At 40.4% G+C, this 27,843-nt stretch overlaps 1 protein-coding gene across 3 annotated transcripts in view; it reads left to right on the top strand.

Moving 5' to 3' along the window:
• The window catches only part of ARHGEF28 (Rho guanine nucleotide exchange factor 28), a 57,677-nt gene that overhangs the window by 17,584 nt on the left and 12,250 nt on the right, over window positions 1-27,843 (top strand). For 2 of the 3 annotated variants that reach the window (XM_034073169.1, XM_031054362.2), the window contains 19 exons: window positions 370-425; window positions 1,042-1,093; window positions 1,663-1,810; window positions 1,954-2,075; window positions 2,924-3,064; window positions 3,528-3,778; window positions 4,692-4,814; window positions 5,204-5,321; window positions 6,179-6,433; window positions 7,110-7,186; window positions 7,870-8,048; window positions 8,730-8,824; window positions 9,693-9,875; window positions 12,907-13,035; window positions 13,758-13,825; window positions 17,195-17,233; window positions 17,320-17,367; window positions 19,105-19,584; window positions 22,460-22,760. In XM_034073169.1, the coding sequence (XP_033929060.1) occupies window positions 370-425; window positions 1,042-1,093; window positions 1,663-1,810; window positions 1,954-2,075; window positions 2,924-3,064; window positions 3,528-3,778; window positions 4,692-4,814; window positions 5,204-5,321; window positions 6,179-6,433; window positions 7,110-7,186; window positions 7,870-8,048; window positions 8,730-8,824; window positions 9,693-9,875; window positions 12,907-13,035; window positions 13,758-13,825; window positions 17,195-17,233; window positions 17,320-17,367; window positions 19,105-19,584; window positions 22,460-22,760 (2,865 nt within the window). The remainder of the gene's footprint in view (window positions 1-369; window positions 426-1,041; window positions 1,094-1,662; window positions 1,811-1,953; window positions 2,076-2,923; window positions 3,065-3,527; window positions 3,779-4,691; window positions 4,815-5,203; window positions 5,322-6,178; window positions 6,434-7,109; window positions 7,187-7,869; window positions 8,049-8,729; window positions 8,825-9,692; window positions 9,876-12,906; window positions 13,036-13,757; window positions 13,826-17,194; window positions 17,234-17,319; window positions 17,368-19,104; window positions 19,585-22,459; window positions 22,761-27,843) is intronic. The other variant, XM_031054361.2, reaches the window with a different exon arrangement.

Below are 27,843 nucleotides of genomic sequence, written 5' to 3'. Positions count from 1 at the left end.
CATGTGAACTTAGAGTGCTCTGAATCCTGCCTTGAGATTCTGATTCAGTGTTTTCTTTCAAAAAGAAACCTTACTTAGAGTTGGATGCACCTCCTGTATGTAATTGGATGCACCTCCTTTATGTAATGATCTGAGGTTGGCAAGGAAGAGGGAGGAAGGACAGCAGTTGATGGATTCAGGAGGGACCACCACCATCTCCCAATACATTAGGCAAAAACTTCTTCCTAGCAAAGGGCTGTAATGTGAAAGCATTCTCAGGGCTACTTTAGTAACTGGACCTGAAGGAGAGAAAAAAGTGAAGCCTCAAAGTAGTATTTTCTGCAGGCTGGAGACCTTGTGCCAGGTTTTGAAACATGCCTTCTCTTTCAGATTGCAACTTGATTGTGCATAAGAGCTGCAAGGATTGTGCTCCTGGGTGCACCAAGGTAACCTCCCACACCACACTGTTCTTATTAGAGCACATCTGCTTTCCAAGGGGTCTGAAAAAATCATTAAGAAAAAACAGAAAGTGCATACAGTCTGCTGAAACCCAGTGTCTGTAAGCACAGCAGGCTTTTGCTATGGATTTTGCAAAAGTCCTGTTTGAAAGGGGGATTGATTCTGCCTCTAATAAGCAGGATTCCTTGGGTAGTGCCCTGCCTATGCTTCAAGCTTACTTGAATATAAAGCCTTGAATGGCAACTCCTTTACTTGCAGCATTGGCAGGCAATATTCATATAGGGAAAACACCGTGCTGTAACTCAGTGGCAAGCTTCTCTGTTTCGAGTAAACAGATTCAGTTTTGTATTGTAGTACAAATATTATAATTCTTCTTTGCCTATTGTATTGTTATCTACCATTATTGTATTGTATTGTTATCTACCATTAACTAGTAAATCTTCATTTATTACTTATTAGTAGAAATTAGGACCATAATTTAGGACCACTTTTCTGAAACCTTTTTGTGTGATGATACATGGAAGTGAGTTACTGACTTGACTACTCAGTGTGATATCAGCTGTGATTTTATTGCATTATCACAAAGTTCTTTTTTTTTTCCAGAAATCCCAAGAGAGGTACTATAATAAAAGTAAAACCTCTGCTGGTGTAACAAGTAAGTTAGGAGATGTAAACCTAGCACTTCTAAGTTAAGCTTTGTTAAACACCTTGGGACTGACAACATGAACTTTCCTGCATCAATTTTGTGTCTCTATTTTCATTTCAATATCTGTAAGAGAGTATGTGTGTCTCCAATACCAGTGGGATTTTTAAAAGAAATTACTGTTGAATTAACTCATCTTCTACTAAAATGAGTGGGAGTTTTGCTATGTTTTGGTTTTGGCGAGAATGAAAATCAGAAGTAGTTAGTTCTGTCTTGTGCTTGTGAGTATGTCGTTCATTGGATGCACAAATATTTGGGTCTCCTATGTTCAGGTTGCAGTTTCAGAGCATATGTGATTTGAGATTGTTTTCAGTAATATCCATGCTGGATCTATTCCGCTTTGCCTACAGGCTTATCTTGATATTCTGTGGGAGACTATCATGGTCTTGTACCATGGCAAGTGGACATTCTTTATACCCAGTATAGGTCAATACAAGCACCAGGTAGTGTTTCGCAGTATAAACGTGCTATTGATGACATACTCTACACTGTTTATCAAAATGTGTTGTACTTTGCCTCAGATTCCCTGCCTGGAGATACTTTACAAACGGCACTCTTCCCAGCACATTCTTCTTCCTCTGTGCCTATTGGACTGTCTGCTGGAAGGAGGGAAGCCTCACAACAGTTCCAGTTCTTGTCCAAAAGTGTTCCCAGTGCCAGTTTTGAAAGGTAAAGGGCAGCTGCTAGGGGACTATGCTAAGTAGTCCACTGTGCTAAATAGTACCTCCTATGCTAAATACATCAAATTTCCAGGAAAATTGATACTATTAAATAAACACGGGTTTGTGTTTTTTTTTTTTTCCCTGCTGTAGAAAATCTATGCCATTTTCTGAACAAGACTCTGAGACTAGCACATGGAGGTCCAAGTCACGGTCTGAAGAGATGTTACAAGCATTAGGGACTGTTTCTTCAGTGGATCCTTTTATGAAGGAAGGTGAGAAGTATTGCACAGATGTTGCATTTTATAGCCTGTATTAAAATAGCCTGTGCAGAATAGAAAAACTCTTTATTAGATATAGGAAGTAATTTCATCTGCTGAAAGAACACATATTTTTTACAATTACAATTCTGTCCCTCATTAAAATGTTACAATCAGACACATTAGTCCTAAAAGACAAATTTGCTTTTCTTCCTTGTAACTAAATCTTTGATAACTTTTAGAATATTATTGTGTGGTGTTAACATTTTAAAATAACAGGGATAAATGTATTTGGTACCCTTGCAGAATCAGAAGACAGACATATTTCTGCACTTATCCATTCATCTCCATTGACAGTATACATTACAAAACATAAACCTACATCACTTTTGTTTCCCCAGTGGCCCAAAAATCTTAACCTACCCACTGTTAAGCTGCCCTCCTAAAATGGGTACATATCCTTGTGAAGTGAGTAGATACAGGCTTTTTCTGTAGCTGAGTGTGAGACTGGATTCCAGAGCCAAAGGGCATTCAGTCACAAAGGATAGTGCAGATATCTCTCACTGGACATCTCCTTCCGAAAATGTTGGATTTTATTTTTAAATTTCAAAATGTTTCTTTAAGAGAAGAAGTATAAAAAGGATTTAATATGGCAAAAGAACAGTGGGTTTTTTTCTCCTACTCCCCCCTGTCACATTTGCATTTCAACACTTTGATAGTGATACTGACATCTGGCAAGCTTCTCTGTTGTAAAGCTGCTGCTGATATTTGCAGCAGCCTTGTCTAAAGTTCATTCCTGTGATGTGTTGCCCTTACTGTATGAGTACATCTGTGTGTTAATGAGATTATATGTTTTGTCACAGATGATGTGGATTTGTCTCAGTGGACTGATCTCCACACAGATGCACAAGAGTTTGAGGCAGAGTCCTGGAGTCTTGTTGTGGAACCAATGTTCTGTAGAAAGCAAGCAAAGGATGTAATCAAGAGGCAGGATGTCATTTTTGGTCAGTATTTCAAAGCTTCATGTAGGTTTAAAAGCAATTTGGCTTAGAAACTAGAGAGGGAACCTGCAAGTTTTATGCTCAGAAGAATGAATGCTTTAACTCAGAATAATCAGAAGGTTCAAAGAATGTTTTGGTCACAAATTACAATGTGTCGTAGAACTAAGGAAATTGAGAGTACTGACTACTAGTGACATGTCTACCCTGTTCACAGAACAGTTGAGATTGGAAATGACCTCATCTGATCCCCAGCTCAAGCAGTTGTAACCCCAGCTTATTCAGTGGGGTACAGTTGAGAAAACTGTGCCAAAGCCAGATAAACTAAGTTTTCCTACTTAAATAACCTATTAGATTTGGGGCTCACACAGAAAAAAATATAACTCTATTTGAATGTTGCTAAAGTCTGTCTTAGGTGTGCAAAGTGTTCAGGTGGATCAATACTATGCTGTTTTCTCTCATACTGCAGAGCTGATGCAGACTGAAGTGCATCACATCCATACTCTGTTCATTATGTCTGAAATATTCAGGAAAGGGATGAAGAAAGAACTGCAACTAGATCACAGCACAGTGAACAGAATATTCCCCTGCTTAGATGAGCTACTGGAGATGCACAGGCAATTCTTTTGCAGAATGAAGGAGAGACGGCAGGAATCCTGTGAGGCAGGGAGTGAACGTAATTTTGTCATCAGCAGAATTGGAGACATCCTTGTGCAGCAGGTAGAAGCATCAGCTCTGTTAATCCTTTATGTACTCAAGTTTCCCAAATTGAGTAATTTATTTACTTTAAAACTTCTGTGGGCAAGAAGAGGGTTATGGTTGCCTCATAAAATTCAAAGGCTGTTCCCTCCAGATTGTTACAGGCTATTGAAATAGCAGTGAGAGAAGACCATTTATAAGAAGTAAGTGTGATGAACTTGGGATGAACTTCTACCTATGTGGTACAAGTGACAAGGGAAGTCATGAACTTGGTCCAATTCACAGTAGCAGGCTGCTGCAGTCCTATCATGAACTCCAAAAATTGAAGCAGTGGAATCACTTTTCTAACAGCTGAGCAAAAGTGTGAAGAATTGACTGGAGAAGAAACTACTCTTTCATTTCTTTTAGTGATCTGGCACAGTGCATCTTGAGTTGCTGCTCACTAGAGAAGGGGTGGTGACAGCGTGTCTATAGACCTATATAGGTGGCTGTAGAACAGCTGACTGCTTGCTGGTCACACTTCTAGCACTTCACACATTCCTTGCAGTCAGGAGAGTGTGGTTTTTCACCTCCGTCAGTCAGTTTTCACTCCGCTGAAATAAAGCATCTGAACCATTATCTTGTCTAGAAGTTGTGTGGAGAACAGACAAATACAAATAAGCCTAAAGGGATTGTGTTTGCAAAGAGGTGAAGGAAGCACTGTTACAGTAATTGTTCTAGTGGTTATTGGCAAGGCTGTAGGGGAAGTTGCTTGTGCTCTACCCAGCCTATGTTCTTCCTCTTGCTCTTAAAACCAGTTTATTCTTTAGTGGTGGGCCCTTTTGAGAAACAAGTAGCAAAGAAGTTCTTTATTTGTACAAAATACACAAATTGAAGGTACACCCTTTCCTATTAGGTGCACTAATGAGCCTAATTCACTTACTAATTTCTTCAGTTTTCGGAGGAAAATGCAACTAAAATGAAGAAAATATATGGAGAATTTTGCAGCCATCAAAAAGAAGCCGTTAATCTCTTCAAAGAGTTGCAACAAAGCAAGAAGTTTCAGAATTTTATTAAAGTAAGTTTATGGGGAAACAGATCACTATTGACAAAATGCTCGGGAAAAAGACATGTAGCTTTTATTTAGATTTAGGATTGAAATAGTATTCAGTAACTCACTTTTAATGGCCAATAAAAATGGCAAAAGTTTTTCCTCCTTAACCAGTGAGCCAATAAATTGCATTTTTCTTTCAAATTTTAGAAAGCTTTGGCATTCAGTGAGCATTACACACATGTTCCTGTTATGGTACACCTCGTACCTCAGGGCAGCAACCGTTCCTTGGGGATGGTTCAGATAACCAAGCATTTTGCTTTAGTTTATTCTAATGCATTTAGATCATATTTCTTATTAGTCAATTGGTGGTTTAATACTCTTTTACTACTTAAGGTATATATTTGTATCTGCAGCTGAGAAATAGTAACCTGTTGGCACGACGCCGAGGAATCCCTGAGTGCATTTTGCTTGTCACCCAGCGAATCACCAAATACCCTGTCCTGGTTGAAAGGATATTGCAGTACTCAAAAGGTGAATAAAAGCTAAAGTATTGCTTCATGTCTGGAATCCTAGCACATTTCTAACTTAAGGAATATACACTGCTGCAATATAACAAAAGGTGAAATTCACTGCTCTGTAGAGAACAAGGGCAAGGTAAGTATCTCCTGTTCAGGCAAATGTCACCTAAATGTGGTGTCTGGTATATGTAGTCTTTGTCAAGCCTGGGCTGTGAAGATTTTCAACATTCCAGCTGAGTAAGCCATAGAAGTCTAGAAGGGAATACTTGTTTTAGGAGAAGACCTTGACTAGAGGATGTGAACTAATTCAGGCATACATCTGCGCCTTCTTGGAAATAATTCTGGTGGAGTTTCTTGTAAGTAGGGCTAGGTAAATGTTTTGTAAATGACTCGCCAGTTTTTCAGACAAAGCTTGAAAGACCTCTGGAATTTTGTAGAGCATTTTAGAAATACTAATAACTTACAGATATTGTCCCCCTAAATGGGCAGCAAAAAGCATTGGAGAAAGTTGTATAACCAAATGCAAACCCTTTATGCTTCCAATCTTGTTTCAAGGGTTCAATATATTATATGATTTACTTAGTAAGTAAAGTTTTTAAAATGCTAACAGCCTATAAATATGTCAGAAACTATTCAACATGCTGTTTTGACTTATGAATACATCTGAGGTACATGTCATCTTTTAATAAGCAAGTCAAAAAAAGGTAGATGCCTCTAATATTTCTAGTAAATTGATTGCCAGGTTCAACTTAAAATGGCATTTTTATCAATTTAAACTTTGCTTCATGCTGATTGCTCACAGAAATCAAGGAATGATTCCTTATCTTGAATATCCTGACCACTAATGTGTTTATTTTTTGTTTCATACAGAAGGGACAGAAGAACATAAAGACCTATGCAAAGCCATTTGTCTAATCAAGGACGTGATTGCAGAAGTAGATTTGAAAGTGAATGAGTATGAGAAAAAGCAAAAACTGTTGGAAATTCTCAGTAGAACTGAAAACAAAACATACACCAAGCTGAAAAATGGCCATGTTTTTAGGAAGCAAGACTTGATGAGGAAAGAGAGGATACTTCTTCATGAAGGTTTAGTGTACTGGAAGACAGCAACTGGTCGTTTCAAAGGTATTTTGTCTGAGCAGTAAACCCCTTTAACTCTTTGTTTACAAATAATGTACAAAGACTGATTTGTCTAAGAATGAAAATACTTTATTATGATGTACTGCAAGCAGAAATTTCTGAAGTATTGAAAACATGCAATTAATTGCTAGAAGAATAGTTGCAGAAACTGCCATGGTTTCTGGGTAATCCACTGTATATGGGTAACAGGACAAGTTCACATACAAAGCTATCAGCTGCGTTTTTCCTTTCTGTCCCTGCTTTTAGTTCATTGGCTTGCAGGTTCATCCAATAAAATTGAGTTTTGACTTCTACAGTAGTACTTTTCAGAGTGCTGACTATTGAAAACAATGCATGAAAAATCACGTGCTGTCACCTCCCTTGCCCTGCTGTACATGGCGGTTTTGATGCAGCCTGGCACATGGTTGGCTTTCTGGGCTGCAAGCGCATACTGCAGCCAGGTCATGTTGAGCTTCTCATCAACCAACACCCCAAGTCCTTCTCAGGGCTGCTTTCAGTCCAGCCCCTGCCCATATGCCCATATCATTGTATATGTTTTAATTGTACTATATATGCTGTATATATAGTACTAATTCTACTATAACTGTAATAACTTTAAATAATAAACAGTTATTTTCTTTTTTAATTTTAAAAAACAATCTTTTCCTTTTCTCATTTTAAGACACCTTAGCTCTGCTTCTAACTGATGTACTACTGTTCTTACAAGAAAAAGATCAAAAATACATCTTTGCAGCTGTTGTAAGTATATTACCAGATGTTTGAATATACATGTTGCACATTTATTCATGTATTTCTCAAAAGTTAAGTCCTTTGATAGGTTATTCTCAACTTTTTTTCTTTTTTCCCACTCATCGGTTAAACCCTGCTAATGTTTTCAGAACAGCAATATATCAATATATGGAAAATTAAGTTTATTTTCAAAATTGAATAATTTTCTGAGGAAGGAGGTTGCAAATTACAGAATGATATTTTTAGAGTCATGCCTTGTTTGATTATGAAGGCTTGAAGTAAAGCAGCCTCTTTCAAGTATCTAAAACAAATTTTAACTTCTGGTTCTGTGAAACAAGCCAGAAGAATAATTTTAACTGCAAATGTAGTAGTAAACACACATAAAATGTAGAAAAGGTCATGCAGAGAAGTTCCCAAATTATAAAAATGCTATATGGATACTGTGCCTCCCTATCGCTTAGCCTCTGGGATTTACTTTTTATCACATTCCCAGTGCTTTACTTGTTCATAAATTTTAATATATATTAAAAAACAGTTATAAAGACGCCTGAATACTCAAAGCTTGCAGCTTCTTATACCTGGTGAAGACATGTAATCTGACTATACCAGGATTAGAATTAGTCCATGCTCTTTTAAAAGTGTGGTGTTTCCTAAGAAAGTAATTTATTATTTGCTGTGACTGTTTCCCCCAGGACCAGAAGCCTTCAGTTATCTCCCTTCAGAGACTTATAGTAAGAGAAGTAGCCAATGAAGAAAGGGGGATGTTTCTGATCAGTGCTTCATCTGCAGGGCCTGAGATGTATGAGGTTCATACCAATTCCAAAGAAGAACGTAACAACTGGATGAGGCATATTCAAGATGCAGTAGAAAGGTAGAGCAAAAGGCTTCTGGTTTTCACCCTGGCAGTCCAAAACGGATGGGAGATTGGTTGGATATTTGTGGCAGCATTCTCTCTGTTCTGCATTGCGCTGGATCCATCCTTTGAGGCTGGGATTTCCACTGAGCTCAGGATTCACTGACCCCAAAATCTCACCATCACTTCTGCCAAATTTCCCATGTTACTTCTGGTTTCCCACTGAATGAGCCGACCCTTCCCACTCCCCATTAGATGTCCTTACCAGCCATTGTATGCTTTCCTCACCTTTACCTTTGGCACTGGTTGCTTTCCAGAGTCCTGCAGGTGTCGATACAACCATTTTGGGGAAATCCTCCATCATGCCTGTTATCTTGGTGTCAGTGTCTTAAGAATGGCAGGGAAAGTATTGCCTCCCATGGGGCCCAAACTTATGCTTAGCACAGCAAACCTGCATGAGGGCCAACCACCTATTTGCTGCACGATGCAGCCTTACCAGACTTAAGAGGAATCCTTCAGTCTGGTTTACGTCAGTTGCTGATTTTTAAAGAAGCAGACAGATGACATGCTTCTGGATTGTAACAGAAGTTTGTGCTGATGTTGTGTTCTGTTTATTATGAACAGAACACTGTACTGAAGACGAATATGTGATGTGCAGATTTTGGTTTATCCACCTTTGTTTTTCTTTCATGTTTGAAGTTGTCCAGAGGAAGAAGAAGAAGGAAAAATGAGTGAATCTGATGAGGACAGACGTATTGCTGAGGCCAAAGCATGCAGAATTCAGAAATGTCAAGGTGTAGTACCTTTTCTGGCACTCTGATAGCTCCTGCATCCTGACAGCTCAGGATGAATGAATCATGCTCCCATACTGACTGTTGGGTTCAGAGTGGCTTAATAGGCACAGCCACAGTGGAAGAAGCTGGGGTGGTGTGATGGTATAATGTGAGTTTATTGAAAGAGAACCACTTTTTTTCCCAAACACTTTAAATTTTTGCCACATTACCATAAGTATGAAAAAGAAAGATGGATGCTTTCAGAATAAACAGTGTATTTCCCACATTAGCATCAGGGTCAGGTAGTTTCTTGTTCATGGAAATATTCAGATCTTCAGTGATTGTGTGGCTTTGTGGTTTTTTATAGCATTTCATCCTTTGCTGGTATTGTTTTCATCTGATAATGTAGCTAATAGGTATAAATTCTGCTTCCTTGGTTCCTCTACATGTGAATTCCACATCTTTATCCTGCTGTTGGGGGTAGAAATAACAGCCATATTCTACCTGTAGAGAGCCATGGAAAAGTGCGTCCTCTGTTGAAAAGTGTTCTTTGATGCTGAGGTACTGAATCAGTGCATCTTCTAGCTGCCTGAGCAAAGAGCTTTTCCAGCATCAATCATTATGGGTACACAAGAGGTAGTTAGGCCCCAGAGTGCAGGCAAGATCACTTCATCAGGGTAGAACACTGGCCTAACTCTCTGCCAGGGTCTTTGCCAGCTTTCATAAGGACAGACTAGGGAATGAGTTTTGGTTCCTGGCCACTTAAAAAGGGCCTAGCTTGAGTCAGCAATGTCTGTGTCATGCCATGAGGATTAGAAGAGTAAATTTGGAACGTGCTTTGCCTGCATGATAAAAAAATATTAATATGGTGTTCAATTTTGATTGACAGACTCACTGAGTAACCAGGACCAGCAGATCTATAGCTGTTTGGAAAAGAAGTTTCATATCCATGCAGAAATGGTAAATATGAGTGGGTTTGAGGATGTTCATGTGGAACCTTACCTCCTTATCAAACCTGATTCTGGAGAAACTCCACAGGCTTCTGCATTGCTGGCAGCAGCACTCAAAGAAGGTGAGTTTGCATGGGGAGAGTAAGCTGGTGGCTCTTCACATGGGGAGATGGTTCAGGGTACCAGAGTACAGCCATATTGGCTTGTGCTGCTATTCTGTCAAGTCTGAACAACTACCAGTGTCAAAACTTGGCAAAGGGAATTGAAGAGATGTATATTTGTCAGATGCATGAGATGGTACTTGCCAGATTGTAAGATAAGAGGAATGTTTAGTGCATAAACACATAGATAAGTAGGTAGGGACAGGTTGCACCTGGTGATTGTTTCCTTAGCTGTCCTTGCAATACAGCCCTGTGATGCAGATCACAACATGATATTCCATCTGGTTCCTCACCTTCACCTACTTGGGTGGATTTGGTGATAGGTCAGAATCATGCAGGGCATATACACACCAAACTGCAGATGTGTCCCTGCCTGTGGCAGGGGGTTGGAACTAGATGATCTCTTTAAGGCACCTTATCATCCTGAAATCATTATATGACGCTATGATCTGGGCATATCTGCAGAGAAACACTTGCCAGAATTGATATTTTTCCTGCATACCAACAGATGATAGCCTTATGCTACCTACAGGGCTGTCCTCCAAAGGAAGGAAGGGAATGGTATTTGTGGGTACCTTACTTAAGTGGAAGTTCAGCTAAGCTCAGCTGAAAATAGTCCTGGTAAACTAAGCTGTATCCAGCGTGGGATCTATGCATTTGAGAAGGACTGTAAGATTTCAGCAGCTCTCACCTAAATTGAGATCTGTAGGCTAATAACATTTCAACCAATAAAGCAGTGAAGTTGTTCATCAGTCTAACGTTAGAGAGCATTTTGTTGATAAAATTGATAAAACTTGGCAATAGTATGTTAGCAAAAATGGCAGCCTATACTTACGCACCTGATCTGCCCACTTTAAATTTTCACTTTCTGTCATGCTAATGTTGGTGATGTTTTGGATTGCTTACAATATAGGCAATTTGCAAGGATCGTTTTCCAAAAGAGAAATTCTAAGTGCCTGAGGTAATAGAAGACTCTGTAGGAATAAGACATTTCTCACACTAGAGAAGGATAGAATTAGGGAGTGCTTAAGGCAATTGGATATACACAAATCCAAGAGATGAGATGGGATAAATGAAACCCTGCTCAGGGACCTAGCCAATGTCATTGTGAGGCTGCATTCTATCATCTTTGAAAGGTCACAGTGATGAGGTTTGTGATGACTTGAAGAAGGCAAGCACCACACCCCTCTTCAAAAGGGAATATATAGGGAATAACAACATAGTTAGCCTCACAGCTGTCTCTGAGACAGTAATAGACCAGATCATCCTGGAAGCCATTTCAAAGACCATGAAGGAAGTGACTGGGAACAGCCAGCATGGATTCATCAAGGGCAAATTGTGTCTGGGAACCTGACTGGTCTTATTATGAGAAGAGATCAGTGTGTGTTGTTTATCTTGACATTTGCAAGGTAAACAACATGCAACTTCACCAGTGTGTGCACTGGCTGTGGTATCTTTACAGCTGAATTGGTGGGATGTGGACTGCATAACTGGGTGGAAAACAAGGCTGGAGATCTAGGCTGGTAGAATTGTGATCAGTGATAGGATGTCCATCTGGCAACCTGTTATTAGGGAATTCCTTAATAACTCCTAATAACTCGTAATAGCTTCCCTAATAATCTCCAGGAATAGTCTGGAGAAGAGAAGGCTGCATGGAGACCTCAGAGCAGCCTTCCAGTATCTGAAGGGATGCTGGTGAGGGACTATTCATTAGGGACTGTAGTGACAGAACAAGGGGTAACAGGTTGAAACTGAAACAGGGGAAGTTTAGATTGGATATAAGGAAGAAATTCTTTACTGTTAGGGTGGTGAGGTACTGGAATGGGTTGCCCAGGGAAGTTGTGAATGCTCCATCCCTGGCAGTGTTCAGGGCCAGGTTGGACAGAGCCTTGGGTGGCATGGTTTAGTGTGAGGTGTCTCTGCCCATGGCAGGGGGGTTGGAACTAGATTATCTTAAGGTCCTTTCCAACCCTAACTATCCTATGATACTATGATTTTATGATTCCTATTTGGGTGGCTCCTGAGATCAATACTGTTCAATGTATATATTAATGAAGTTAACCAAGAGATTGAATACACTTTTGGCAAATGCATGCCTGTCACCAAATGAAGTGAGCAGTGTGCTGGAGAGACCTCTACAGATTGGGAAAGTGGGCTAAGAGAAACCCCTAGAAGTTTGACAAAGGCAAGTGCAAGTTCCTGCATCTGGGGTGGAATAACCTCACGTGTTGGTACAGGCTTGTCATTGACAAGATAGAAAATAGCTTTGCAGAAGTGGACCTGGGAGTCCTACTTGACAGCAGATTGACTGTGCGGCAGCAATGTGAGCTTATGGCAAGGAAGACCAACTGCTCCCCAGGCATTAGGAGAAGAGCTGTCAGCAGGTGTTGAGGGAGGTGATACTTCCTTTATTCACTCCTTGTGAGTCCTGTCTGGTGTGCTGTGTCCAGTGCTGAGCCTCGATAGAAGAGAGGAATTGACAAACTGGAGCAAATTGAGTGAAGAGCACTGAGATGACTAGGAGACTGGAGAACATGACCTCTGTGGAGAGGCTGAGACAGTTGGTCTGTTCAGTGTTGAGAGAAGAAGGCTTGGTAGGCTCTCACTGCTGTCCTCAGCTGCCTAATAGGAGGATACAGAGAAGCCAGATTTTTTGTGGAGGCATATGGTGATAGGACGAGAGGCAAGAGGAACAAGTTAGGACACACGGAATTCCAATAAATGAAAGGAAAAGTTGTATACCATGAGGGTGGTCAAAAACCTGAAAACGTTGCCCAGAGAGGCTGTGAAGTTTCCATGTTTGGAGATGCTAAAAGCTTATCTGTGCAAAGGTCTGAGCAACCCAATTTAGTTTGACCAGCTTTGAGTAGGGCATTGGACTATATTACCTCTGAAAGTCCCTTCCAAGCTAACTTATGATCTGGTGTCATTGGTTTATACATTAAGGAGCCATTTGATAGGTGTTTGTAATTCTGTGTATTTTCCTCTCTAGTTGAAAGTCTGCATGTTGCTGTAACACTACAAGGGAGTGAAACAGACAGATCACCAGAAGAAAGTATTGAAGAATTAAGTGTGAGGCACGGACTTAGTACTGATGAAATCTTGGAATCTGTTCCTAGTGGTGAGTAAAATTGTAGGCTTTTACATATTTAGAGTGCTAAAATAATGGATACTGGATTGGGGTTTTTTGGAAAGCTTTCTCAGTCTGTGGCAGAATGAATAGAAAATAATATAATAAAAGTTGTGTTTGGGCAAAGACAACTAAATTGTCATGTAACTTCATTTAAGTAAACCAATGGTGTGCATCCACTGCACATGCCTGCATTCAGCAATATTGAGAGAGACTTGCAAATCTCCATATACTTGCTTATTACTTATTTCTTATTACTCAACTCCAAAGAAAATCTATATTGCAGTATAAGCCTTTTCCCAAGTCAGCTCATTTTTGTCAGAAGGTCTGAATATTGGTACTGATATTCCAGTAATTTCAGTTGTAAAAGCTAGCATGATTTTTTTTTTTTGTAACTAGAATGCAAATAAAGTCCTGTAAAAGCTATTGCTGCAGAGCATTTTTTATGGTACAGCTACACTTATCTCTAAACTTTCATAAGTGAAACACTACTAGTTTTTAAGGTAGGGAAATTGAATTGTCCCACATGTGCTGTCTTGGCTTCCAAATTTGTATTTCCCCAGTTTAGAAACCATTATATATCTCCAAATTATGTAAATCTCTGTTTTCAGCATCCTGCAAGTAGCTGTAAAAAAAGGTTTGCTCTTTGTCTCTCTAGTTAGAATATGCTTTGATACTTTTCTCTTGCATTTTACTGGGGCTTTATTTGTCAGTTGCAGAGTCATCTGAAGTTGATCTCAGTGTTGAGAAGGAAATGGCAGCTGCCAATCTAGAGGATAAGGTATTGTAACTGATTTTTCTTCCTGTGTTGCACATAGCACTCTGGGCACTGAGAGTGTAAATGCTGTCCAAATTTTTCTGGGGTATCTAAGGACTGTTCCAAAACACAAAGCATGGGATAGGCATGCTTTCACCCAAATTTAGATAATTCAATTTAGTAGAGGTCACTGCAATTAATAATGAATTTTTAAAAAAGCAATCATAAACAACCAAAATGCAGAACAATTTTCCTACCAGGCTTACAGATTGATTGTTGTAGTAACAGCCACAGCGTTTTCATGCCACTTGCATGGGCCACTTAAGAGCCTAGCTCTCTGCTGTCGTCATTCAATACATCCATCTCTAAGGATCTTAACAGTAGTATTCCCTTTACTCCCTCCTCCTGTTCACAAGATGATGAAAGTCTCCTGCAATGACAGAGACCTCAGCTAACACAAGCAAGACTTATGCACTGGGGAAATTTGTCCTGAGAATAAGGATTGTTTTACACCAGCTTGCTTCAGAATTTTGAATTAAAACAAAGTGGAGCTTTTCGAGAACAGAAGAGAAAGTGCCCTTTTTTCAAAGTCTTGTAGCTCATAAGCAAACCTGGGGAAAAAGGAGGATCAAAAGTCAGTTCTGGACAAAATGAGGAATGGCAGATTTCATGTAGCAGCAGAGGTTGGAGTAAGAGTAGAATGAATTACTGTGTGCAAATAAAGTGAACTTTAATTGTGGAGTCCTTAGTTGGAGAAGCAGGACCACAAAAGGAATAAAGTGGACAGACAAGCAGAGAAATACATGACTTGAAATGGAAAAATTTTTGCTAGAAAAGGATACTTAGCATTAGGGCTTGACTGCCTGAAGCCTTACTTGTTTTTTAACTAGCTGTTTCTGGAAGACTCTTGCTAATACACTAATCTCCCTATAACCTTGCCTGATGTTCAGCTCTAGGTCATCTTACTTACCAGGCTGCTGTGTTAGAAGGGAGTAGGAAGAGGAGTGTGTGTGAGAAAACTGGGATGAAAGCGAAAGTCCAAGTGAGGGAGCACAGAAGCTAGGTAAGGGGAAATAAAATAACCTAGGGGAAATAAAACAACCTAGTAGAGGATACAGGGGCTCAGACCTAGCCCATTAAATGTTCCACATGAAAATATTGCCAAGATTACAAGTTGCAGTAAGGGAAATTCTGACTATATAAGGGGAAAAAAAGGAAATATGACCATGAGGGTGATGAAGCAGGAACAGGTTGTCCAGAGAGGTTGTGGTCTCCATCCTTGGAGGTTTCCCAGATTTGTCTAGAAAAAAGGCCCTCAGCAACCTCATTTAACTTGGAAGCTTTGAGCTGCATCTGGACTAGAGGGACTTGTAGCAAACTGTTCTATGCTAAGTTAATATAAATGTATAAATACTAGTCTGCCCTGTTGTTTGGGCAAGGCTCATGTCCGTATTTTACCGTGTTAGAATCAGGCTTACCAGGAGGTGGCAGAACGAGCTAACAAAACACGCAAGACAAGGGCTTTCAAGGGCAGAGGGTGTTCCGCTGCCTGCCTTCGGTCGCTGGGTGTGCAGTTCTGGGGTTGTGGGGCAGCGGCACCGGGCCTGGGACAGCTGGCCTGTGAAACCCAGAGGAGGGCAGCCGGAGCGGAAGCCTCCAGCTCGGAGGTTAGGAGGTTACGTGCTGATCGGAACGGAGAGCTTTGTGCAGCACATAGGGTCCCAAATGAGCAGCTGTGAGAGGTGGTACTTCTCTCATTCCTCCTGCTCCTGCCTTGTAATCTCACCTCTGGGGGATTGTCTTAGGCACTGTGCATGCAGTCTGCCCTGGGATCTGACTGTTCTCATCTCCGGTGCTGCTCATCTCTTTGAACCGCAGTGCTAGGGTAGTGGCAGTGACAGCACAGGTTAAACAGCTGAATATATTGGTTTGGACCTAGCTGGGGCTTGTGCTGAAGCTGTATCAGTGCAGCGGCAGTTGCCCTGACTAGTGTTACTAAATGTGCTTTGGGCTCATTGCACTCACTGGACTCTTGCCAAAGCCAGCTAAACCTCCAATCCCCATGTACACCTTGTGTGTTAAATTTAAAAAGGGCTTCAAAAACTGAAAGAAAACTCACTGTTGTTCAGCATGTGGACTATGCTTTGTACAGTTTCTCACCCTGCCAACATCTCTTTTCCCTCTCTCTTCCTCTTGGCCCTGCTCTTCCTCCTTGCCCATTGATCATCTTAGCTGCCCAGGAAAGAAGGTGGAGCTGTCTTATGTCAGTCCCTGTGCTCTACAGAGGTACCCATGTTAAGTCCTCTGCTGCTCACAGCAGAGCTGAGCAGTTGTGTATCTTCAGGGTGCAGTGAGGAGAGGAGAGGGTGAAGATGCAGAGAGGGAATGGAGGGAAATACTGAGGGGGGATGATGAGAGAGAGCACGACAGCAGAGAACTGGAGGAAATGCTGCAGCTGGTGCTCCCTTTCCCCCTAGCTCATCTGTGTTGAGCTGTGTTTTGGGGCCTGGTCTTTTTCATCTTCATTTTCAGTTATCACAGCTAAATGGAGCAGCTGCTGTGCTCTCTGTGGTGGAAAATGAGACTTAGTAGAGATTGAGAGTGCAGATATTCCCCAAACCCTCCTCTGCTCCACTGAAAAAAAAAGAGTGAAAAATCGTACAGGAAGTCTTTCAGTGTGGCCTCAGAAGGGATTGTGTTTTATTTCTCCACTGTTTCACTGTATCTGTCTCAGAGGAGCTGTTTTTCACGCTGCAGGGATTATGGGTGGCTTCACCCCATAAACTTAGAAAGCTTCTTTGGAACGGGGTGCAAGGTGGAAAGAGTGAAATATCTGAGCCTTGCTTCATTGAATAACAGTAACCACGCTGGTGTGTTTTGCAGAGTATAGCAGGCATGCAGCCTTTGCTCAGCACCTCACAGCACATCTGAGGCATTCACTGTAGTTCCATAATGTGACTTCTGCTAGCTTCTTGCTACATTAATATCTCTTTTTCAAGAGTCTTTCTCTGTTTCATCTTACTATAAGTATTGTGCTGTATATACAGAAGTCTGGTTACTGTATTTCAGAACTGTCAGGTAAACAAAGAATGAATGGAAATGTCTTTTCTGTGTAGCATTAGTCACAAGAGGATTAAAATTGTGGATGAAATATTTTTGTTTTTACAGTTTTGCTTAGAATCCCTAGTGATTTCCACAGAAACTCCAGTGTTGATGAATTATTAGTCTTTGTAGGTTATTGCTTCTGTCTTTTTTCACATTCCCACAAAAACGTTTGACTCAGCACTGCATATATTAGTGATATGAATGTCTCCACTAGTTTAAGAGAAATACCTAAATGATACAATTCTGAAGTTAAAAGCTGCTTTATAAAGCAACATGTGTTTATTTTAGGGAGGAAGTATGAGTTTCCCAGGATCTAAAGGGACAGAGGTGAGTTTATTTAAACCCCAGACAGAATGTAGTAACTATTTAATTTACAGTGGCCAAGCCTTTGAAAATCCTCCTTTATTTTCCAGATTGTACAAGCAATTCAGAACTTAACCCGTCTCTTGTACAGCATGCAGGTAACTACTCCACTGCTAACTTTGTAAAGTAATTAGTCTTAATAATTTATGTCTTAAGGTTTGTTTGCCCTACTTTTAGATATTATGTCAGTGTATACTTACCTCTAGCAACTGTTGAACAAGTTGTCATACAATATATTTTATTCTGTATCCGTGGGAGGTTTCTTTTAATAATTGAATAATACTTGCTTGAAGATCAAGCTGCCTCCAGGAAGATGTGTGTAAAGTCAGAAAATTTAGGGGGAAGGTAATGATAGCTCTAGCTGAACTGATGTAATTTCATGTACAGATTTCTGAAATTATGGTTCAAAATACTGAAAAATTTTAGCATTTTTTTCAGAACAATATCCTGGCTACTGGTAAGCAGTGTGCCTGCCACTTAGGTAGCAAATTCAACCCATTTGAGATATTTCAATTTCAATTATTGTGTATATTCTATAGGGCCTTAGTCTCGCATTTTTGCCTCTTTCATGCCAAGCTTGACTTACTTTTTCTTATTTAGGTGCTGTTTTATTTTTAACTATTTCATTTGAGTATGTTTAATTTTTAAACCCTCTTAACATTAGCATGGTTTATAATAATCCTGGAAACCTTGATCTTAAAAGTTAAAGAGATGGGAACAAAGCAGTAACAAAATAAAAAGCTTACAATTCAGGCAACTTTTTTTTTTTTTAATTGAAAAACTAATAGCTGAACACCAGAGGGACAGTAAAATAAGGCTTGGGATCATGTCTTACTTGTTCAGACCATGAATTAGCCTTGCCCTGTTTATAAATCACTGGAACTGACTCAATACTGGAGGGAGAGCCAAGAAAAGTGGGAATTGCACATTGCATTAAGTTAAAAACTCTGGGGTGGATGGTATGGGGTAACGGGGCTGTGGGAATTCTCTGGGAATGTCTGCTGAAGTAAATTCCCATGTCAGCTCATGAAGATAGGCTGTGCAATAAGTGCCTCAGCAGATCTAGGGCTTTCTTGCTTTTCTTTTTTCTTAATCCCAGCTATTTATTTTTGTGTTATTGAAAGATGTCAGGATCTTTAATGCAAACAATGTCACAACATCCTTGTTAAGGGTGGAATATAGCACTCTCTGTTATAAACTATTGAAAATGAAAACTGAAATCTTTACTATACTGCACATTTCTGCCAGCACAGATACCTGGGTCAGGTGCAGGTAGTGGTAAGGTCCTGATGACATGACTATATTGGCAGGTGCTTGTAGGACTGGTGTTAGTAGGACTGTGCTGTTGAAGCTTAGCAAGGAAAGCCTTAGTGTTGGAGTGAGCTGTACTGGAAACAGTACAGTTCTAACTGTATAAGCCACATCTGTGTTAGGAATACTGTGGTGAGTGTAGCATTCCCTGTGCCTTAATACCGTCTTCAACCATGAAAATCATTTTTCCTATGTGTCTTAACACCTTCTGACAGAACAGGACCCCAGCTGTAAGTGAAGTGCACAGCACAGCTATTACATATACATATGTAATAACACTAAGTGTAAACCAGAAGCTGTGTTAGAAGTGCTGGAAATGGTTGAATGCTTTTAGAAGCATCTCTTGGTAAAGGCATGAATACAGAATTTTCCATACTTCAATGAGGAATAATATCCCAAAAAGCATTAAACACTGATACTATGGGAGGTTGAAGCATTTTTACCTAATGCTGCTACATAAAAATACAGCAGTGGATTAATGTTAATGTTTAAACATTTGTGTCTCATTTCGTTGTGGTGTCTAGGCAGCATTAGCTATCCAAGACAGCCACAGAGAGCTCCACAGGTTACTCCTGCAAGAGAACGAGAAGACTGGTCGGGGCCATGGTTCTCGCCTAAACCTCTTCCTGGAACAGGAGAAATACCGGAATCTGGAGAAACAACGGGTGGAGCTGGCCAACATACACAAACTGAAGCAGCAGTTCCAGCAGGAGCAGCAGCGGTGGCTGCGAGAATGCGACCAGCGGCAGCGGGAGCAGGAGGCGAGGGAGGACCGGCTGAGACAGCGGGAGCAGGAGTGCAGGTGCCAGGAAGAGCTGCTGGACAGGAGCCGACAGGGGCTGGCGCTGCAGCTGCAGGAATACCAGCAGAGTTTGGAGAGGCTCCAGGAGGGCCAGAAAATGGTGGAGAGAGAAAGAGACAGTATGAACATGCAGAAGAAGCTCCTCTGGCACTTGAAACATGGTCCTCAAAGTAGCCTGTTGTCATCCACAGGGAGATATGAGGTGTGTGGTTCCCTGCTGTAATTACATCCCCACTGCAGACCTAGAGAGACTTTTCTTGGTGAATAGACTAGTATGTCTGGGTTTTGTTGGTTGGTAATGTAATGAGTGAGCATGTGCAAAGCTGAGGTTCAGGCATATCCAAGGGCTTTGTTTGAACCTCATGAAGTTTTACCAGGGGGAGTGCAAAGAACAACCCCACACATCAATATATACTGAGATGGGCATCCAGCTGGAAAGCAGCTTTGCAGGACCTGTGGGTCCTGGTGGATGCTAAGTTGAACATAAAACAACAATGTGCCCTGGCTGCAAAGGCTAGTTGTCTTGTGGCAAAGTATTCCTAGTAGCTCAAGGAAGGTGATCCTTCTCCCCTGGCCACACCTGGGTGCTGTGTCTAGTTCTGGCTCCTCAGTACAAGAGAGACATAGAGCTACGGTGTAAGCAATGCGGGGGGTGGGTTGGAGGGAGGCGGATGGGTGAAGGGCCACAAATGTGTTTGAGACTGGGCATCTTTCTTGTGAAGAAAGGCTGACACTGCTCAACCTAGAGAAGAAAAGGCTTATTGGGGTTCTTATTAATGTGTATAAATACCTAAATGTAGGGTGTAAAGAAGATGGATCCAGGCTCTTCTCAGTGGCACCCAGTGGCAAGACTAGAGGCAATGGGCACAAACTAGAGCAAGTCTGAAGATCAGGAAACACTTTTTTTCCTATGTAGGTGACCAAGCACAGGTGCAGGTTAGCCAGAGAGGGTGTGGAGTCTTCATCACTGGACATACTCAAAAGCCATCTGTGTGGCCCTGCTTGAGCAGAGGGGTTGGGCCAGATAGCCTTCATAAATACCTTCCAGTCTCAACCATTCTGTGATTTTAAGATGGGTGCCCTACAGAAGTCAGACTTAGACTGATGGGTATTGAGGAGGTGGAAATTACAAGTGTTATATTCTGTGTTTTATTATGGTTTGCCTCTATGATTGCAGGATACCTAGTGTCTCCACCTCTTGTATGAAACCTAAATTACAGTAATGCTTGAGGCATATAAAGTTTTTAGTGAAGTCTTTGGCTGCTGTCCTTGTTCCTGGACAACAGCACTGACTCCAGTGAGAAAAAGTGACTGCCGCAGGAGTGAGAAACACAAGGCTCCCATGTGTCAGGCCCTGCTCTCCTGCTCCTCTGAAACAAGCAGCCCTTTAGGGGAAGAGATTGGTGTGTGGCTCCATCCCTGACAGTATTATTCCTTGGAGATGGTCATTATTAGGGGATAGAATTTAAAGTACCTCTGAAGCTGCTTGAGCATGTAATACTAAAAATTACAAAGTTTTTGTTGATGGTGAAGGATAGAGGCTGACTCTGAACTCAGATGCCTGGGTGCTTACTTGCCTCTGCTCCCTGTTCTGGTGGGTAAGGTCGTGATTTCTATTACTGTTCTCTAAAGCACCTGAAAATCAAAATATTTAGCCTGGCTTTAGCATATATTGAAAGCTCTCTGACCCAAATAGATTTATCTTTTTTTCCCTCAGGTTTTCCTTTTCACAAGAAAATCTGTAAAGCCTTTCTTCAGGCCACCACCTGCCTAGTTTTTCAGCTGGCAACTGACCCATAATGGGAAGTGACCATTCAGCGTTTAAGCTTGTGCCTGCATGAGGGGTGAAGGATTGGCCTCTGACCTCTCCCTTTTCCTCCAGCTTTTGTGAACACTGTCTGAACATGACTTTTCCATATACGCTTGTGCAGCCTAAACAGTGAAGCCACTTCCTACTAGTACATAGCTTGCAGTGCAATTTTTACTTTTTAGGCTGTGCTTAAGAAGTGGATGATGAAACCAAATCTGAATTTGCATGTCAGCTTTAATGGATGGAACTTTTGAAACCTTTTGAGGAGAGTAAGTTGAAGGATGGTAGCCAGGATTGCAGAGGTGGAGAGGCAAAGTAATGAAATGTTGAGTATCAAAGAGTAGTAGTTCTTAATTTGGTATTTCATGTATGAGACTTCTTGTATTTTTATTTCAAGTAAACTGCATGGGTTTATATACATTCCAGGCCTTTGTCCTGCATTTTCCACTACCATGCTCCATGCAGCAGGAGAGCTGGCTGAGTAGTTGCAAGTCAGGCAGTATTTCCAGGCCAGTGTTTATGCCATTGCATTGAACCTAGCTAGTTTTGAAAGGCCAAACATTGCAAGAACTCACATTGCTACTCTAGATTTTCTGTGAGCTTGGGCTTGATAAACACCTCCAGGCAGGGAGCCTTCACAGGAGTTGCATTTTCAGCCCCTGGAAGCCATGGCCACTTACAGAATGCTGTTTGTCATCTCCAGCTTCAGTGCTGCAGACCTGTTCTGTATGATTACCTGTCTACGTGAGGTAGAGTGTTATTTTTGGATTGCAGTGTACACAGATTTACATATGTGGTGGTGCCTTGCTCAGCCATGAGGCAAATATTAGCCCTCTGAAAGGTTAGTATTTTTAAACAACAGAGCTCAGTGTGTCCTAGGTAGCGGCTCTTTGTTATCTGCTATTTCATGATTATTACTGATTGCCTGTGTTTTGTGGGGTGTTAAGGCAAAAGGTACTAGGTTATTGCTGTTTATTCCTGAACACACATCCAATTTAACATGTTTTGAGGTTAACTTCTGGAAAATTATGTGACTATTTGCTATAAATCCCCATCTGTCTAGCAGTTATTTTCATGTATCCTAGTATGAGGATTATTCAGGGTGGTGCTCGTAACCATATGGTTTATGTAGTCCTGTGGGGAGCAGGGAGTTGGACTCAGTGATCCTTATGGGTCCCTTCCAACTTGAGATATTCTGTGATTCTATGATTCTGGTGCTGGACAAAGGTGAAAATGCTATTCTCTGCATTTTTTTCCCCTTCTGCAGATAATGGGAAATAATAAATCGGACAGCTTACAGGATGAAAATGTGTTGTACTTAAATGAAGCTGTAGTATGTGTGTCTCTAAGCAGTCTCAACGGATCAGATTCTTCTCTCATTTATGAGGATGGTGTGTATGGTCTGAACATCTCAAATTCTGATATAGCGTGGACTAGTGAAAATCAGGTGGACCTCAAAATGGACACTTCTTGTCAGCCAACATTAAGCAGTGCACTGTGGAAATCCACTGGTCCTTATAATCAGATGTCATTTTCCTGCAAAAGCAACAAGGATGCCTTTAATAATGGTAATTAACACTTTAATTAATGGATAATATGAGCAGTTTGCAGCTTCTTAGAATGTGTAGTCCTAGGAACAAAACCAGCTTGGTAGTGGTGGAAGCAATAGATTTTGCTAAAAAAATTGCATGCTTACTTGCCTGTTTGTTGAGCATAGGTGAGAAAATGAGCAAAACGGAAATACAGACAACTTTTACAAAAAGAGAAAAATCACAAATTCCTGTTTGTTTCTGCGTAACGGTACTGAGAATGTAGCTCTCCAAATCCTTTCCCACTGCTTTTTGACTTTTTTTTTAAGCTGAAGTCACTCTTGCTGTTTCAAGTGCATTTTTTGGCTGGTTTAGAACATGCATCCATTAATCTATGATTCCTAGTTAAAATAGCTTTTGATTTACCGTCTTCAAATGATAATCAGTGGTAAAACACCTTCTTTCTTCATGTAGAATGGAATGAGAGTGTCTTGAAAGACTCTGTAGTCATGGAAAGAAATGTACATCAGGGATAATATAATCTTTGACAGTAAATTTCCATGTTAGTAAAATAGCTCATACTACGTTACCTTTCTTTATTCTTGTATTTTACTGTAACTCCCAAAGACAGTAGATTGCATGGCAGTTATTGGTGGTGGCTACCAAAATGAGTGGAAGAGGCCACCTATCTAAGCACTGCATCACACTGAAAATGCCCTGAAGACTGAAAAACATGTGAATGACAAACTCTTAAGTTATCTGGGGTTTATTTCTTGTGTTACACAATGCTAGTTTTGATCTTACTTGGTGTCTTCATTCTTTCATTGTTGTGAGTTGTAGAGCAGCATCCAAAAACACAAAGCTAAAAAGTCTTCAGGGACAATGGTGTACTTCTGGTGTAACAGTAAGCAGTCTGGTGGGTTTTTTCTGCACAGCTGTGGAATTCAGGTGAGGCATGGCAAATCAATGCTGCAGCAGTGCCTGAGCTCCCAGGCACTGCAGCTGGCATTGCAGGTTAACTTCTGTCTTCACACCAGTTGTAAGAAAGTAAGGTCACAGCAAAGAACAGTGGGCAGCAGGATCAGGAGTTTAAAATATGAACAGGTACAGTGTTTGTTTCTTTGTCTTAGGCCAAATTTTGAAGTTGTTTAAATGAAGTCCTTGGTTAAGGAACTTGCTCATTCGCACTCCTTGTAATGTATTAAGCAGGCATCCACTACAGACTTAGTAGTCCTTGGTATGTGGATTGCCAAAATAGCATTTTATAATCAAAGGCAGGGCAGGCTATTCTCATCACCACAACCAGCAAAACAAGCTGATCAGTAAAAGAGATTAATATTTCTAAAAAAATAAAAAATAAGAAAAAAGGCTAAACAATTAGCCTAACGAAACTTGTTTAACTGAAATTGTAATTTTAGTGTTAGTTAAGCTAGTGCAAATTTGAAAAGAAACACATATGTGGGTTTAAACCTCTCAAAAGCAAATTAGCTTACACCGGCAAACAGTCAGATGCAAGCTAACCAGGATACTTTCTATTGAGCCCACATAAGAGCATCTGGTTTAATTAAACCGGCTTGTACCAGTTTAATTGCACTGATGCTAAGATAAGCTGGTGGAGCTTCTGTATGCAAAGATGCCCTTCACCTACAATGGGCCAGCTTTGTGTTCAGCTGTTGCCACTGCATCATGTGTAGATATCCTTATCTTGCCCTGGTAACAGGGCACTGCTGCAGTCCTAGAGCCTGGGGACCAGCTCTGGCTATAAAGCCTGTTCAAGAGATAGAGTAAGAGACTAGTATAAGTCTCTCTGGCTAAGTCATGTCTATAAAATCTGCCTTGATCGAGTCACAAGATGCCTTTGGCAAAGCAGTACAGCAAGTCCTTGCAGTATCCTGATGGTGCAGAGGGTGCTGCGAAGCTCCCCAGCATATTACTAGAACAGGCGGGGCTGGAAGGCTCCTCCAAAAGATGTGCCATCACATTCCACAGTCCCATTTTTGATTTGGAGGGTGACAAGTATTTTATGCTCTGATCATGCAGTGCATGAGTTTGCATGACTCAGACTTGCTTCTGTCATGCGTCAGGAGCCACTGCATGGGGAACAGGGAATGAGAAGAACGCTAAACTTCCCCCTGAAAGACAGATGGCATCAGAAGCCCCAGCAAATGGCTCTGCAAATGGAAATGAAGTAAATACTTGTTCCTAAACAATGTGAATCAAATTGAGCTGTACGAACATTTCATATAAGTGACCTGATTTATTTTTTGTCTTTTTTTTGGCCATTTTTTTTCCTTGTACCTCAATTTCCTGCCACTTCTGTAGGATATAGTGAATTCCAATCACTGTGGAGGTAAACCAAGAGAGATGCAATGAGAGAAAGACTAGAAAGGATTTTAGAGTTAGCTGAAACTTTAAATATTTAATGTTTCATGACATTTTGCTGCATTTTTCGATTAGATCTGTGTATGAAGTCTCATAATAATATTTCTAAGTGTAAGTCAAAATAAAACTAAGAAACAACATTGATTATGGTTTACTGGAAATAGCCACATACTAAATACATACATGGCCAGATCTTGCATATATTAAGATTTGTGTGTATGCAAAAAGTATTTCTTAGGTTTGATTTATTTTCCTAGAATTATTAGGCATCCTGTAAGAAGTCTAGTCTGTCAAAAAAACCCTAAATTATTTAATGAGAAGCATCACCTGAACTTGTCGAGGAGTTAATCATACTGCATTCTACTGTATGTTAAGTACTATTCAATTAAGCTTCATAAATATATAAAAAAAGGAAACTGCTGCATTCCTCCACTGCATAATTTTCCATTCATATTTTCTAAGGTAAGACATACGTCTCTTCACATAGCTAGCATCATGATTGCATATCATTGTTTTATGTGTATGGGAGGGAACTTTACAATGACCTTGGGGGCAAGTTCCCACAAAGCTGAAACTGGCACAAGTACACTCGCTAGAAAAGGTGTGTCAGTCAACAGGGGGAAAATATGATTGAAAGAAAAATGTGTTAATGCTTTACACTAATGGTTATAAAATTATCTGCATGAAAGAAGACAAGTACTTTGGCTAATTAGGAATCAGGGGAAGTATAGGTTTTGTGTCAGACTAGACTGAGAATTGAATAAATTACTCTTGCATTTAATTGACATGTCAGGTTTAATAGCCGAAGTGATGCCTAAGGATTTACCTATGGATTCACCTTTTTGATTTCAGGAATCAGTGCGATTTTAATTCTTTTAAGCTTTGAAGTGAATGGTATTGTTTGCTGATACTGCCTTTCATTTTAATTTTTTTTTAAATTCAGGTGTTGCAGCTCCAGGAGTAGAGTTGAAAAGTGATAGATCTGGAAAACTGCACTGAAACTTCATTGTGGGGGGATTTTCCCAACAGAGGTTTTCAGTGTTAGCATGAAGGATCTTGATTCATGATGTAATGAAAAAAACCCAGTTTAAATCTTTGTGGGCACCATAGAAAAACCTGTGATCTCCATAAACGGCCAAATGCAAAACCAGGGAGCAGAAATAGGGTTCTGTTTGACTAATGTGATTATAGTCTTTCTTAAAGGACAGAAATTTGTACACACATGTATACATGCAAATGAGAGAGTTTGATTTTGGCAGAATAATCAATTTATAGTGTTTTTCATTTAAGTGGTTTCTAGAGGTGTAAAATATTTAATTTGCAATAGAAAAAGCAAAACCCCCAGAAACAATGTGTAGTATTCTGTAACTCCATATTTTTTCATTATTCTTTATAAGAAATTTCCTTCCTATTCTTTCAGGCAGATTGAACTTGTTCTTAAAACTGTAGATGAGATTAATTTGTTTTGGTTTCCCATTGTTAACTGAGATGAGGTTTAGCACAACATGCTATTTTTTGGCTACCTTAACACTGGTTATGGCCTAATGGCGTAGTATAAAAGTACCTGCATATGTTTGCATCAGAGGGGTTGAGGATGGCATTGTAGGGGCCTTGCTCTTTTTCTCCTATTTGAGTAGGATGAATTTGTTGTAAGCAGAAGAGGTATACAATGTAAAGCTGATGCAAGTGTGATAAAAATAGGTGTAATATGCTTTGCACTACAGTGTTAAAAATGATCTGAAGATGTACAAGCTGTCTCCCTGTGGTTCTAAGTCAGCAAGGATTTTGGCAAGGGTTGAAGCTCAGTAACTCAGGGCCATATTCAGATAAGCGTAGTTACTGCTGCCAGTCCTGGAGATGGCTAATGGGATTCCATATTGAGGACTTTGTTGAATAGGATCACTTTCATCACTTGGAACCTGTTGAATAATGACTAGCTCCCACAAAAAAGTCATCACAGTTCCAGATATGTGACTGTTGTGAGAATTTCTGTACTATTGCTGCTGTATTCTGAGCACATCTGACCCACATGTCTTCTGAGCTGGAATGTAATTGTGCCTCATACAGCACACAATTTATCCTGTTCAAATGGCATCCTTCATAGCCACTTACCACCTGCAGAATAGAATGTGAAGAGGCTTGTCTGTCTGTTCTGAGTTTTTCTGGTGTGTTTCACAATATTTTTAATAGTGACTTTTTTTCACTGTTTGCCCTGCACAGTGGGCAAATTCTCTGTTGTTCTTTTACTTGAGAAAAGGACCAGAGAGAAATCTTTTAGAAGTAAAGAATGACATGACCAGGGAGCTCCTGCTTTGTAAGTCCTGACCAGATGTGTGGTTTTGAGCTGCTTTGCACTCTTTGCCTTTTTTAATTGAGTAGATGCCAACTTGAGAACATGCAGTTATTTGTAATTGCCCTTTCTGTGTTTAACATATTCCTGCTACTCTTAGCATGAATTGCTGCATAGGTGGGCACAGAGCCTCATTCAGTGATCAACATAAGTTACAGTGAGAATAAAATGAAATGGAAAGAATATGAAGTTGAGTAACATCAGCACCTGCATCTCTCAAGGTTTATTAGAACTAGTAAGATCTTACTTTTAACTGTGCAATAGGTAAAAGCAAATTTGCCTCCTCTCCATACCACAGAACACCAAGTTTTATGATCTGCCATAAGTGTTTGAGGGATACTTGCTGCATGTGAATCACAGGGGAAGTATTTTTTTCCTCTTGGGAATAAC

This window comes from Melopsittacus undulatus, chromosome Z (genome assembly GCF_012275295.1).
Source record: "Melopsittacus undulatus isolate bMelUnd1 chromosome Z, bMelUnd1.mat.Z, whole genome shotgun sequence".
In the NCBI taxonomy this organism is placed as follows: domain Eukaryota; kingdom Metazoa; phylum Chordata; class Aves; order Psittaciformes; family Psittaculidae; genus Melopsittacus; species Melopsittacus undulatus.
Note: the sequence above shows the minus strand (reverse complement) of the source record. Positions and strands in the feature narration are given on the sequence as shown.